We start from the raw sequence: 15,955 nt of genomic DNA, 5'->3' as shown, positions 1-15,955 counted from the left end.
TCCTGCCCAAACTTTGCCACATCATTATTTTGCTAAAGAGCCACAATCAAATGTTTACACAGACTACTTGCTTGCTTCACTGGTGTTTTCTTCTCTTCAGCAGAAAAAAATGCTTTTGTGTTCTTAGTTACAGTTATGGACTCCTCTTTAAAGGAAGGCAGGATCTTCCCAATCTATAGGGCTGGGAAGTCATCAGGTATATGATGATGATGACGATGATGATGATGATGTCATCTGTTCAGTCATGTCCGACCCTTGGTGATTCTATAGGAAAGTCTTTGCCATGCCCCCCTGTCTTTGACTGCTTTTTTCATCCCTGTATTGGCAACCACATTTCCTTTTGCCACTGACCATGCTGAGCATTAATGATTTTTCTAGTGAGTTTGATTGCATGCTGTGTCCAGAGTAAGTGAACTTTAGCCATAATATCTTCCCTTCTTCAGCTGTAATATCTTCCATCAGGTATATATTGAGCCTAATTTGTTTCTTTGAAATATGCACATTGTATGAATTTTTAAAAACCAAACATTTCCATGGTAGCTAAGGAAGAAGTATGACAAGTTCCAGGTCTGTATTTCCCCCTCGGGCTGCCTGTGCAAAAAGGTGTGCAGAACTATACCCATCAAGACAGAGGATATGATATGGATATGCAAACTGACAAAGATGTAGCTATGAAAATGAATTATCAAAATATATTGGATATAAATTTTACATTAAATCAAGTCAAGATGTTGCCTTGAGAGTGTATTTTCTTTTACAATGTATACCTTAAGAGGCAACTGGGTATTTTGAGTTTGACTGTTCAGTTTGAGAATTACTTTCTGAATGGATTATGGAAACAAGTCAACAAACAGGTTCTAATAAGTACATAAAGATGTTTTAGTGAACTCTTAAAGGGCCTCATGCCTGGATGTTTATCCTCCTGTACATAAAGTAGAATCTTTACAAGGAAGAACAAGAAATTGGGTTAGTGGACCAGACAAATTGAAATGAGTTAGTGGACCTGACAAAGCAGGTGTCAGGGGAAGCTGGGGATTGCCAAGGACCCAGTGCTCCAGAAGAGCACATACTCACCTCTACTGTCATTGTTCTCTCTCTCTCTCTCTCTCCCTCCCCCCCCCCCCTCTCTCTCTCTCCCCCCCTCTCTCTCTCTCTCAGGTAAAGGAGGATGATCCATCACTGTTCCAGGTGTTCACTAAAGAGCATCTCATCAAACACGTCTGCAGAAATATTTCTAGTGCCTTTTAATGAGGTTTAATGTGTGGAAATGGGCAGCTGAAGCATATCATGGCTACTGGTTATCTTCCGGATCAGGTTCAAGGTTTTGGTTTTGACCTTCAAGGCCATCCGTGGTCTGGGCCCAGTGTATATGAGGGACCGCCTATCGCCCTATACCCCCTGCACGGCCTTACGCTCTGCGGGGGCTAACCTAGTGGTCATTCCCGATCCCAAGGAAGCCCGCCTGGCCTCGACCAGGGCCAGGGCCTTTTCGGTCCTGGCCCCAACCTGGTGGAATGAGCTCCCGGAAGACCTGTGGGCCCTGCAGGAATTGTCATCATTCCGCAGGGCCTGCAAGACGGAGCTCTTCCGCCAGGCTTTCGGTTGAGCGCAGGCAGCAAGAAGATCTAGCCCCCCTCACAAATGTGACGGTTGAGTCTGTCATCTGCCCCCTCCCTTTCCATTCTTAGTGGGTGTGGAATTAGGTTAGTTATATTGAATTTTGCCAGCATTCTTGTCTTAACTTTTGTATGAATTGTATCATGTTTTATTGTGCTTTTATTGTTTTAGGGCAGTGGTCCCCAACCTGCGGTCCTCGGCCCGGTGCCATGCCGTGAAGGCCATGGCGCCGGGCCGCGTTTCCCTCTCCCCGCCCCCCCTCGCAGTAAAAAACTTCCCAGGCCGCAAGCTTGTGGCCCAGGAAGCTTCTTACTGTGGGAGGGGGGGAGAGGGAATAAGGGCTGCACCGTGCATGCGTACATGCGCGCTGCGCGACTGAAATCACGCATGCGTGGCACTTTCGCGCATGCTGCACGGGCGTGGCCGTCGCCCTGCCGGTCCCCAGCCAAAAAAAGGTTGGGGACTACTGTTTTAGGGGATCGGTTTTTGTGACCCGCCTCAAGCCTCTGGGGAGAGGCGGGATATAAATTTAATAATAATAATAATAATAATAATAATAATAAATAAAAAGAGGTAAATAATATCACCTGCTAAATAACATCTGATTAAGCCTCTATTAAAGGGACAGGACACTCCCCCTTTATACACACACACATACATACATAGTTGACAAAATATGGAACCAATCAGGGAACTCATCCAATGATCAGATTCCTGATCAAATTTTGTAAGGTTTGGGGAGACTGTACTATTGATTTATCAGATGCATAAGATCCTGAACCAATGAATTTGAAATCATTGTATTTGAAATAGCTGGATTTTTTTTGCCATGTTCCCATTGTTTCAAATACAGTGATTTCAACTCCATTGGTGCTTATTCAGGATCTTATGCATCTGATAAATCAATAGTACAGTCTCCCAAAACCTTTCAAAATTTGAACAGGAGTCTGATCACTGGATGAGTTCCCTGTCTGGTTCCCTTCAGTTATTTCTCATGTTGTTGTGCATCAGTCTTTCCATACAGTAGATGAATGGAACAGGGACTGTACTCTCCTCACCTCCAATATGTCCTATAGGGCTCATCTTCCATTCTGCCTCTGTAACTTCAGCACTGTATATCCTCTGTAGGGTACTCTTGAATTTAGATAAAATATTAACTTGGGAGTCCTTTGCCTTGTAGACCTGTCATGAATAAAACACAGAACAATAGAAACTATCCGTCTCTCCTCATCTGATGTCTTCCGCCAGTGGGTGAGGCCTTTTTTTTTATTCATTTTATTCATTTGGCATTCACTTGATCCCTCCTTGGGATTTGAAGGAAACAAGGAAGAGCATGGCTTGATAGTGGGCATTGGTGGGCAGTAGACAAAAAAGAATTGGAGCATTTTATATGTATTTTAGCAGTTTTGCATATATGTTTGTGTGTGTGTGTGTGCAAAGCAGTGGGAAGAGGAAGGGGAGGAGTTGTCCAGTCTGTAAGGGCATGGGGTTGAATGTGTGTGTTGTGTGGGAGGTTGTGGTGGCGTGGTGGCAAATGAGGGCGTGGGTGTGGAGAGATGGGTGTCAAGATCCTGTGGTGTGGAATGTTCGTTGAGTATGGGAGAAGACTGATCTTTGGGAATCGTGGCATAGTGGTTACAGATGAGCTTTCCAGAGCCATGTCTTCAGATATGTGAAGACATATATTGGAGACTCTTCTTAGGGGAAGATTACATGGCAACCAATTTCCCCCCAGTTCTGCGTCTTTTCCCTTCTTGTGTGAATTAGGCCACAGACACCAAAATGCCCCTTTGCCCTAATACACATGCGGTAGTCACAGTACACAGGTGTCCACACTGCTCTTTCTGTCTCCATTTTTTCACTGTTGATAAAATGTTATGTGCCCACATGCTTCTTTTATGGTTGCTCCTTAGAAGAATGGATTTTTGTACCCTATTGCTTACTACCCAAAGGAGTCTCGAAGCGATTCACAAACACCTTTTCCATTCGTCTCCCCACAATAGTCAACCTGTGAGGTATGTGGGGTTGTGAGAGGTCTGAGAGAACTGGGAATGGGCCGCAGTGACCCAACAGGCCTCAGGTGTCCCAAAGCATTTTCCAGGCATCTTCCCTTCCTCTCCCTATTTACAGTTTCAGGCTATAAGTATTTATTTAGATCTTCCTGCACTTTCCAGACTCACAGGACTGATGCTGCTCTGCCTGTCTGCGCCCCAGAATACAAACAGTTGCTGGTAAGGGTTGGCCATAGCCCATAGCCTAGGAGGGACACACCTGAACCACCCCTTCCCAACTGCAGGCAAAAATGGCTCCTTTGAAGGCTGGACTCTGAGGCATTGTATGATTTTGTGTTCAACAAGACAATCTGGACGTTGGTTTTTGGGCCAGCAGAGACATTACAAGCTCCATTGGTTTCACTAGTCCAATGTCATATTTCCCATGCTAGCTAGCAAGCTAGATTCTTCTGGGAATCCAGTCACCAGGGAATAAAGGCAGCAGCCACCCCAAACTGTGCAATCTCCAAACAGCATTCTAGAGTATACTACCCCTGAACATGAAGGTTATCATAGCTAATGGCCAGCCATGGACCTTTGCACCTCCATGATGAATCTGTTTAATCTTCCTTGAAATCTTGAATCCAGGATGTCACTTATAGCAGTTTATTCAATGAATTAATTATGCAGCATATTCTACAAACTGAAACTAAGGCATTCACCTAAGGCAGCTACTATTCCGCATTTATAACCTCTAATTCAGATTTGTGGATCACATGTAAAGTGTATGTAGCAGGTCACCATTTCACAATTTTGTTAGATTTGTGGGAAATATTAACTTGACTCAGAGGTTTTCTGTTCTACTATTAAGTATTCTAAACTCTTCAACCAGGGTCAGGTTGAGAAGGAATAAAGCTGGGAGGGGAAGAACACAGAAGAATTAGATGGTAGGAGGAGAGAGCAATGAAGACACATCAGGTTGGTTGGTAATCTTAGGAACAACTCACAGTAGGAAAATATTTTCCTCAGCCTTGTAGTTCAAAAAGGTTGCAGCCATGGAAAGCTTTCTTTGAAAATCCTCCCTAAAAAAGGACAGCAAACAGCACCAGCTAGGAAGAACTGCACTAAAAGTTTGTGTATTTGCTCTACTCTACTCTGAATTGGGCCCCAGGATTTTGTATCCTCAGCTCCTCCCCTCCACCCCATCAGTCATATTTAATCTCACCCAACAACCCTGGATCCACTAAGCCTGATATATCTGATCTAATAGAACTGGAAGAGCTATGAGCATTTGCAGTGGATTTGCATCTTGATTGAGAAACCAATTTGTATTGGCATCGGTATAAATAACTGATCATGTACATTGATTCCTATTATGTAGCTGAGAGGGCAACTCAGTGGCGTTGATGATGAATAAGTCCGTAACCCTGTTTAACCCACATATGTGTTCCTTAGTCTCCTTTTCAAGAGGTGAACAATCATTGTAACACAGATGGGCAGACTGGGTATGAATGAAGGCATCTTATTCCACCTACAGGAAGATGGGGCTGGTGGAAGAAGCAGCTTTACTTTGGTGTTTGTAAGTTCATAATGGGTGATTGGTGATAGTCCTATAGGGATAATAGAGAATGCCCGTGCTAAGCCAAACACCCACTTTTCACCTACTGCTATTGGAAGAACAGCCTGTCCTCTTTGAACATAACAAAATTTTGCCCCAGCACTCAGAAGCCACTCTCACACACCTTTTGCTACACATATAAAGCATGACTGGATTTATAAAAGCACCTCTCCAAATGCAAAAAGAAAAAAGCCACCCGCAGTGGCAAAGGAGGTAATTTAGCAAAAATTGTTCGTCTCTGATAAGATAACATTGATACATTTCAAAAGGGAAGCGTAACCCCCTTAAGTCATTGATAGCATGGGAATGTACATGAAGTGCTTGTGCCAATGCTTGTGAAATGTTAATGTGTAGGCTTCCTTTAATTTTACTAGTAAAACAGTGTTTTGATTGTGTGCTTATCTCTCTTGTGAGTTTCCATTGGAAAGAAACTAGTGAAGAAATGGGGACCTTTCCCCTCTGGATCAACCAGATGAAGAGGGAGTTTTTTCTATAAGAGTTTTGAGCTGCTAAGTGGCACTTTAACATTCTAAAACAAACAGAGCTTGCAATTTCCTCTTTGATAACTGAACTGCACATATTCAGTACTAATACACTGACATTTCAATGAAAACCATAGATTTGCCCCATTTGGAAGCTAGAGATGCTCTTCCATCTTGGTCTTTCTGAAAAGCTCTTCTTAGAAGAAGCCTAGTTGTACTTTGTTTTATAGACCTATTTTGTCATTCTAAAGAGGATGTAGTGGTCCCCAACCTTTTTATCACCGGGGACCAGTCAATGCTTGACAATTTTACTGAGGCCCAGGGGGGGGTAGTCTTTTGCCAAGGGTCGTCACCACCACTGCCTGAGCCCCTGCTCTACTTGCTTTCCCCCTGGCGCCCCTGACTTCTCGCCACCTGCTGGGAGGCGCTGCCAGCAGCACCTGCGCAGTGCCACACCAAGGGGGAGTCCCAGCCATGGCGGCTGCTGGAGAGCACCAAAGGTGAGCCGGCAACAGAGTGACAGGGCAGCCCGCAAGGCAGCAGCCAGGGAGGAGGATGAGGAGGAACTGCGGCCCGGTACCAACATCCATGGATCGGTATCAGTCCCTGGACCAAGCTTTGGGGACCACTGTTATAGAGTATGACAGTTAATATTTCATTCTGGATCAGACCAGTTGTCTATGTAGCTCCTATTTGCCAACCAAATTGACTGAGATACATTTATAAAGTGAAAATATTCATCTTCTATTGTCTAACACAGGCTTTCTTTCTGGTCCTGCAAGGGTTTCATGAATGGGTGGGAATTAATTAATTTAAATATATATATATTTTAAAAATTGTTAAACATTTATTGGATGAGAAGACCATATATGGTCATGTTGACCCATCCACCCCTCCCAAAATGGCCAATGATGGGCCTGGGAGGGTGGGAAGAGGAGGGGCCTAGGTGGATGTGTACAAAGCTATGCTTCCCAACCATATTCTGCCCAATTGCACCACTTCTGGGGTTTCTTGAAGCCTGAATGTTTCAGGGGTTTCTCAATGGTGAGGAAGGCTGGCCTAACATATAGTTTCTGAACATTGTAGATGTAGTTCTAGAAATAATGGTTAATAGCCATTGACTTCAATTTAATTATATATCTAACCTGTTAATATTCTTTTCCCCCCCCCTGCTAACAGTCCCCACAATATCCTGTGACAAGGAATTCAAAGGCTAAGTATTTATGCCCTAAACAGGTCTAAATCTCACCATCACTAAATCTCACAATTTCTTGAATGATATCTTCATTTTTTAAAATGTATTTTTACAGTCACACATTTTGAGAATCAATCATTTACTTCCCCACTTTCTCCATTAATGGCCTTATAAACCTCTCCTCCTACAGTCATTTTTTTCAACAAGTGAAAAGTCCCAGCTGTTTAATCCTTCCTTTCAACAGACAATTTTAATTGTCATCATTTTAATGGTCATTTCTCAGGTAAAAGCACCTTTGTGTTCTCCCTGCCCCTTTTGTAGATTGCTTTTTACAGTTCTTAGTCCATACAAGTGTTAAGATTCTTATCCCTTGTTTTTTCAGAAGTGTGTGGTGAGGAATTTGGTCCAAACCTTTTACAAAATTAAAATACAATTTACTGATAGAATCTGTAGTCCCTTTCAGGTATTACAGTTTTGTTGCTCCAAGGTGCTTAAAAGAATAAAATAACTGTGTTAAGAAGGGGAAAAAAACTTTGTATGGGAGAGGAGAGATAGAACCTAGCAATCTAACGGTTCTGTTAATTCTGTCTGTTCTGAAGGGAAGCAGGGAAGACATGTGCTCAAAGTAGCAGAAAGTCCCCAGTGAGCCAATCAGGATACAGGAGGATCACATTAGAAAAACATCAGGAAGTTTCTAATATAAATACTTTAGTTGCATATCTCTTCCAATGCCCCCTGTAGGATATGCTTCTCATGCAGCTGACTCATGCACACTCCAGATCAGGGGTAGTCAAACTGCGGCCCTCCAGATGTCCATGGACTACAATTCCCAGGAGCCCCTGCCAGCGAATGCTGGCAGGGGCTCCTGGGAATTGTAGTCCATGGACATCTGGAGGGCTGCAGTTTGACTACCCCTGCTCCAGATCTTGCATATTCCAACAGAAAGAGGTTGCTGTAGCATGTGATTGCTAGGAATCCCACACACAACACTAACTATACATAAAGAACATAATAAGTGGTGAGCACTTGGCATAATAAGAAAACATTGGGATGACTAGAAATGGGAACAACTATGAATACCTACCAGCTTACTACAAAAACACATCCAATGTACTACCTGGACATTCCCAAAATGAGGTAGAGGATCTCACTATATGGCCTTCTGAAAAAATTCTTGGCCACTACTTGCAGCAGTGTCCCCTGAATGGAAAAAAAATAACCTGGACAATGGAGAAAAAGAATCCTGTTGGTACAGTCTTGAAGAGCGGTATAGAAATCAAATAAATAAATAAATAAATATAGAAACCAATTCTTCGGGGATTCTCTGTTCTTCATCATACCAACCTCTTCTCAAACAGCAGATAATAGATTAAGGGACACTGTGAACCGATGGTCTCAATAAAGTCTACTTTGTCTTGTTACTTTCCTTCTGTGGATTCTGCAGGTCCTACACTTTGAATGGGAGATTACACAGTGAAAGATGGGCACTATGCATCTTCCAAATGACCTACACAGAAAGAAGCAGCTTCTACAAGTAATTTCTTTCCCCAGCCTAACCGGAAAAACATGTATGTTAGGCTTTCTGTGCCTTACGCTTAGTAAGCCACCCAGCCAGCATTGTGTAATATACAAGAATCTACAAACCTTGCAGCATGGTGTCTATAACCCTGGTCTTATCCAAGTCTTCCTTAATGACAAAAGTGCTCTGAGTAGTGGCCGGAACAGCCTCACGGAAGTCTATAATTTCGAATGGCACATTATAGTATTGTGGTATTGGCAAGTTTCTAAAAGAGCAACCAAAATGAGAAAAGGAGGGTTATCCAAATGTCTGGAAAGGAATCACCCTTTTCTTCCAAAGGAGAACATGAGGCAATGGAGGCAAAACGGCTTCATTCAAAACAGGATTCAACAAGTGCAGTAATCCAAGAAAACATTTCCAGTACTATCAATAAATGTAAGAAACCAATTTTGGAGATGGAAAAGGGGTTGTCGGAGCCTCGCAGCCCAGATAAGGACACCCTTCTTAAAAAGGCATGCAGCCATTTCAAAGCAACAGTACACAAGAATCAACCAAAAGATACATGGATCTGTTTTGAAAGTAATCGATTTAAAGGAGCTTTTCAGGAAAAAAATTGTACTGGTATCGGAGCCTCAAGATTCATCGATGAATATTCTGCGGAAAAGAGTACAACTGCACTTTCTACGCCAAAGTCTAACTGGACAGAATATACGTCTACGGGAGCCGCAAGATGCAGCAAGCCTCGATATGAGACCCCCTTAAGAAGACTGGGGAAGGGAAAGGAAAAGCAATGTTTGAAATCTTTTCTTTATTCTTCTTCTGTACACTTTTAAGGCAATATAATTGTAAGTGTTGGAAATGTCATGATAAAGTGGGGTTTTATCCCCTTTTTTTCTTCTTTATTAGTGTATTGTTACAGGGCCAAAGTTCATACTGTTCTACAAGAAACGTTCAATGTTAAGCATTTAATTCAAACCTGAAAATATGGTGTTGAATAGCTGTCAGGATGGCTCTTAGACTGTGTCAAGTATAAAATGTTTTATAGGTGATATGTGACACCAAAAGTGACTGCTAAAACTGCTAAAAACTATGTTAACAAATGTTGGAAATGTGGTAATAAAGTAAGCTTCTTTTCCTAAACGTGGTGGAAATGTGAAAAAGCTTATAAGTTTTGGGCAAAAGTTCATACTATTGTGTAGTGAATGTGGGGTCTTAGATTTCTTATGTAAACTGAATCTGTATTATTAAGTATATCTCCACAGTGCCTCCCGGCCCAAACTCAAAGCTTAACTAAAAGGAGACACTTAATGGAGGGGATTTAAGTGTAACAAACGAAGACTATTTTACTGTTCTTTGTATTAACAACTTATACTGTCTCATTTCCATATCTCTATCTTTATGAAAATAAAAAAAATATATAAAAAATGTAAGAAACCCATGGTGGAAGAATTAATCACACAAAAACAAAAGCACACTGTACATTAACACTGAGGGTCGATGTGACTCTAAATCAAATGATGGGGAGTTGAGAATGACACTTTCTGGAATTACTCCTTAGCTTCTAAAACTCTTAAGGTTTTCAAAAAAGACAATTGCATGGCCTAGAACTGCACAGATGTTGTTGTGGCATCACTCAGCAACTGGATGGAGGGGGAACCAAATGTTCTAATGCTATTCTGCCGATTTTTAAAAGAAACTTCTTCAGTAACAGCATTCGTGCTGGTTCTAAGTAAAGGGAAATAAGGGCAGTACTTCCCTTTTAGAAGAAGTAGGTGGAAGAAGAGGAGAAGAAGAGAGTGGGATTTGAAGGAAACAAGGAAGAGCATGGCTTGATAGTGGGCATTGGTGGGCAGTAGACAAAAAAGAATTGGAGCATTATGCTTGAAGAGAAACAGACACTTCAAATGAGCTTGGAAAAAAGTATTTCAGGAAAAATGCTCTAAGAAAACCAAGAGGAAAAAAATACAGAAAACCCAAAGCAAACCCTATAGGGATCTAAACATATGCAGAAATGGGGGGGGGGGAGGACATACCTGAAGTAGTTTGGGTCCAAGACCAACAACAAAAAATACCCATGCAGAAAAAAACATATGTCAAAAGTATGGTAGAGGAACCATTAGGAAGTATATCCTAATGATATATTCAATCATGATCTTTAAACTGACAGCTTCATTTGTCCCTGGCATTGATCCAAGGAGCCGTGCACATGATTTTATGTCCTTTCAATTTTGGGACCTGGTCCAAAAATTTATAGGCCAGACTTTTTAAAGCTTGAATGAGTTTGTAATACGCTTGGGAGATTTGACAGATAAGGTGAAGCTTCTTAGTTGAAAAAGGCACAAAATCATATGATTCTAGATTTGAGTGTTAAAAGCTTGGCTTTTGGGTGCCTGTCCATGGCTACATATAAGTAGGGAAATACTTCACTTAGTATCATAAAGCTCATTTGTTCCAATCACATTATTTCAGCTTAATGTACCTCACAGGGTTGCTATAAGGATAAATTCTGTGTGCCAGCCTGAGCTCCTTTGGAAGAAGAATGATATAGAAATGTAAAAAAATAAAGATAATTTTACAGCTGCAGAGTAGTTTTCTTGTCTTATTATAACTGCTAAGGCTGGCAGTTTAGATAGCTATGCACACCACTTTTGAATGTCTGGATATTTATAGGAGTGCAAGTGGGAACCTACAAGGACTTGCTGAAGATATCTCATTTCCCTCTCCCCCACTACTTCCTGTTTACTTTTCCTGAAAGCCCCCATAGCCTCTCTCCTTTTCCTCCTTCCTTCCCTCTCTCTACATTTGCCAACCTCCAGGTGGGGCATGGAAATTTTCTGGGATCACAACAGAGCTCCCAATAACAGAAATCAGCTCCCCCTTAGAGTTGTTAGCTCCAGGTTGGGAAATTCCTGTAGATTTAGAAGTGGAGGCTTGGAAGGGTGAGGTTGCAAAAGGGAAGCAACCTCAGGAAATAAAATGTCATAGAGTCCATCCTCCAGAAAGCCAGCATGGTGTAGTGGTTAAAAGCAGCAGACTCTAATCTGGAGAACTAGGTTTGATTCCCAATTCCTCTTCCACATGTAACCAGCTGGGTGACCTTGATGTAGTCACAGTTCTCTTAGAGTTGTTGTATTAAAACAGATCTGTTAGAGCTCTCTCAGCCTCAAGTACCTCACAGGGTGTCTATTGTGGGAAGAGAAAGGGAGAGGTGTTTGTAAGCTGCTTTGGGACTCCTTCAGATAGTGAAAGGCAAAGTATAAAAATCAGCTCTTCTTCTCTTCAAAACAGCCATTGTCTCCAAGAGAACTGATTTCTGTCAGCTGGAGATCAGTTGTAATTCCAGGTGGTACTCTCCACCTGGAGGTTCACAACCCTTGTGCCCCTGGAGAAAATGGCAGTTTAGTAGGGTGGGAAAAGAAGAGCATTATGGGAAATGCAAGGCTAGATAGGTGGGGCAGATAGGGAGGGATTTGTAAAGTGAGGTAGTTAAGAAAGGAGTATATTACTGATAAGATTAGAAAGGGTTTAGGTATATGGTGTTTTTTGTAGATTTTCATTTGACTTTAAAGATCATGAGTCGTGACTGAATAGTCTAAATTCCATATGATTCTTAAAATAAAGTTTGTTTTTATTCATTTTATCTTATTAAATATTGTGTCCTTAACAGTTTCTCATTGAATATTATGTTTTCAGAAGGAACACACTTTTCAGTTACCCAAAAGAACTTTTTAAATGAGTTAGGATCCAGAGTGACCCTGGTGGCAGCACAGTTCATTGGTACTGAGGGAAAGAGAGAAGCAGACTATACTTCAGGTGCTAGGGATCCTAAGAGGAAAAAGGATTATAGATCTGGAGTGAGATAAAAAAGTGAACTTCATAATTAAGAGGGGCTGAGGGAGAGAGAGGACAGCAACAAAGAAAGGGGAGTTCCCAAGTGACTCAAAATTGTGGGTGCAGGGGAAAACCCTATTGCATGCATTTCAGCATTGGGCAGCCCCAAATTCAACCCCGTTAGACCCCACTTGATAAGATGAAATCTGGTTTTCTGGGGATTCCTTTGCTGTAGGGCAAATGAGGGGGCCGTTTGGGACTGTGCCTGAAGAAGCAAATTCCGCCCTCCCCACATTGCACATTTTGTCTGCAAACCTATCTCCCCATGTTTATAGAAAAATATTCCTTATCTTTATAATGTTCCACTGAGTGGATTTCTAAATCCATGCTCTCAGGCCATTGTTCAAAATTATATATAATATAATTATATAATTACAGTGAGGAATACCACTAATTATGCTTAACTGTCCAGTCACAATATCTCACCTTTCATCCATTACTGTAATCAATGGGATATGTAAAGTTTGTCTTCAATGGCTTCGTCAACTGTTGTAAAGCTTTCAGATTTACAATATCTCTGAGGAGCTTTTCATCTATTAGAGTTTGTACATACAGGACTCTTTTTAGGTGTGCACTGCATACATATGTACTTCCATGCTTTAACACATAGTAACAATCATTCACATTATGTGGACTCAAATTCCATGCCCCAGGAGAAACAAAATATGCTTGCTTCATATACAATGCATAAAGCTGCTGAAAAATATCATGCAGTTTATAGGAACTAACCTTTCATTTTTTTTGGTTTTATGCAAGTCTTTATTGCTGCATTCTTCCTTCCTAATTGTTGAATGGCAATTCTAAGCATCTGTTGATTTATTTAGTTTTAGTTTATTTAGAAAATGTAGTTTTCAGTTTAACATTTTAATTTCAATTAAATTTTCAAGCAAACTGCCAACATATAATCAAAGTACAACATTGTTGAAACCGATAATTAATAAAACCAAATGGGCACATTAATCATAAATGCTTATCTGATTAAACAGGTCTTTAAAACCTACTTACAAGGCCCAAATCTTGCAGACCTCAAGGGGTAATTTTGAACATTATTATCAGTTGCAATTCAGCAGACTCTTTCTAATCTCCCTTTGAAATTCCTTTGTAAGAATCATGAAACATGAATTTCCTATGTGGTACTGAGTAGTTTGTATCAGTAGGACACAGATTTCCATATGTTCCCCAATAAATAACACATAACTCTTCTCTCGCTGACCCTCTAGACCTCTGTCTCTCCAGATCACTTCTTCCTACTGCCTTTGTCCCCAAACTTTTCCTTATCCTAACCACCGAGTTTCTTTAAAATATTATACATTCACATAAGCATGTGCAGTGCTATAGGAATTGCAACTGGGGTTCTAGAAGTAACCAACAACAACAAATAGGGAGTGGTTGGATTTGCCCCACAGTTCCAGTCATATTGTCCTAATGGTCCTACTTTGTGGCCTGTGTGTGTGTGTGTGCGTGTGTGTATGTGTGTGTGTGTACATGGAGGAGGTTCCAGAGCCAGTTCTTTCTCTGTGACAATGCTGGTGCAGCTGGAATGATCAAAAGGTACACTGTGGTATGGAGAAAGGTCAAACTGCTGGGGCATGAGGGTTTGTTTGCTTGGCTTATATTTTGTATTATCACTGAAAGGGTTAACTGCAGGCTGGGTTATTCAAACACCTCCAACTGAGGTAAGCACACAGCATGTTTGTTCAGGTAAATAAGGAAGGAATTAGATATAATGGGCAAAGGAGCCTTTAACTGAACACAGTGCATTCCTAGTGTTAGCTGCAAGTCTACCCCGTACATAACTAGTGTTAGACTTCTGTTCATTGAATGCATTTCTTCACATATTCATCACTCTGAACCTAGCTGCTCTGAACACTGTGGTGGCCTCTATGCATCCCATAGTCCATGGGACAACTTTTGGTGGCACCCCCACCCACAGGTTTAGTGTGTCTTTGATCACCTGGCCCTTTGCATCCTGTGCTTTGTTTGAGAGACAGGGATAGACCCCAGTCCCAGCTGCCTTTCTCCATCGGCCAATTGGGCGTTCACATCCTCATTTCTCTGAGCCCTTTATGGCCAGTGGAAGATTGGCAGGGACATTTTCCTAACCACTTCACTGGATTGATGCTGCTGCTAACCAACACTTCTCTGCACACCTAAAGGGTAAGTGTAAATGTTTTTAACTAGAACACTTCAATACCCAGACTCTTCCATTTTTTTGAAATCCAGTGCCATCTCTCTGAGGGATGTTGTGCATATGTTCTGTTCTAGGAAGGCCAGGGCTTTTTTTTTTGTTTTGTTTTTTGTGGCAGTACTCACTGGTCTTGAGTACTGGTGTTTTTTTGGGGGGGGGCATTAATTGAAACCTTATATATGACTGCTGGTACCTTTAAAAAACTAACAAAAAAGCACTAAGCAGGGCAGTAGCTTTTAAGCTTTCCCAGCTGTTTTCTTTCCTTTCCTTGCTGGTTCTATGAATAGTCCATTCACTGTCCCTGGATGCCAGCTGGCTGAGTACTTATAATTTTCCACCTGTGCAATCGGGCTGGGGGGGGAGCCCTTAGTGAAGTGTCCATCAGGCTTTTGAATAAGTTTTCCATATGGGTGATTCTCTCATTATTGTTATTTTGCTGGTGCAGCATAATAGTGTCTTTGAAAATAATACCTGTTAGTATTAGCACAAATGTACAGTTCAGTCACCTTAAAGCAATGCATCTCCATTGAGAATTATTGTTTTTAAGGAGATAAGCATTTGATACAGAGACTGTAGATCTGCTATTGCTGTTTCAGGCAACACTTGCTATTAATGTCCTTAAGTGGCAAGCAGGCACTTTTTCCCACTGGTGCTTCCTACACTCAAATAGTTAGTATAAAGTAGAACTATGAAAAGCTGTACTGGGGGGAAAGTGGTACCATGGTGGAATGTAGTATCATGTTGCATGGAAGTTCTGCCATGTGGACTCTACCAGTTGCACTGACTAGCATTTTCACTATCCACGGGATAGTAGAGGATTCGGAATCAGCACATCTGAGGGCTGAATCAAAACAGCATTGACCTTATTTATGACCAAAGTATAGCTGGGAGTGCAAGGACTAGAAAATATCTATGTATGCCCATTCTGTATTTTCGTGTCCCCCACCCCCAGCAGACTAGTTGTTTTTTGAACTGAGTTTTACTCCCTGAGCCCTGAGTGAAAGGCAAATTGGCACTAGTTCTGAATGTTTTGTGTGTGTATGGTTCTGCTTGGTTAGTGAAACACAAATGACACCTCACCTGCCAAATCCCTTCAGAACCATTTCTCATGGGCAGGATTCTTAGCAGGAAAAGCAACTTCCCAGGAGAGGGAAGAAGATTTATAAATAGTGGGGCTTCCCACCATTTTTAGGGAACACCAAGCTCTACTGCTCAGCTGGCCCATGCCGAGGGCTGTGGTCATCCAATGCTCAGACCACTCCCTGCACTGTTCCCATCCTAGTGGGGATCAACAGAGGGCCGGTGGAAAGAAGGCAGGCTGACCATGAGCCATGAGGACCTGCAGGCTGAGGGTGACAAACATCAAAGACAGCTTGGCATAGGGGGCATCACCATCCATGCATTGCAGTCGAGATTCAGGTAAATGCATCAGTCTCCTCCTGATATTTAGAGGT

At 41.8% G+C, this 15,955-nt stretch overlaps 1 protein-coding gene across 2 annotated transcripts in view; it reads left to right on the top strand.

The window, feature by feature from the left end:
• Positions 1–14,082: 14,082 nt before the first annotated feature.
• SPDEF (SAM pointed domain containing ETS transcription factor) overlaps positions 14,083–15,955 on the top strand; it is a 33,513-nt gene continuing 31,640 nt past the window's right edge. Inside the window, exon 1 of one of the 2 annotated variants that reach the window (XM_077334434.1) lies at positions 14,083–14,470. Coding sequence is in view for 1 of the 2 variants with exons in the window: in XM_077334433.1 (XP_077190548.1) it covers positions 15,899–15,920 (22 nt within the window). In the remaining variant the exon portion in view is untranslated. Of the gene's footprint in view, positions 14,471–15,591; positions 15,921–15,955 lie in introns of those variants that run through there. The other variant, XM_077334433.1, reaches the window with a different exon arrangement.

This window comes from Paroedura picta, chromosome 4, assembly GCF_049243985.1.
Source record: "Paroedura picta isolate Pp20150507F chromosome 4, Ppicta_v3.0, whole genome shotgun sequence".
Taxonomy (NCBI): domain Eukaryota; kingdom Metazoa; phylum Chordata; class Lepidosauria; order Squamata; family Gekkonidae; genus Paroedura; species Paroedura picta.
This window is presented reverse-complemented; position numbering and strand designations above follow the sequence as displayed.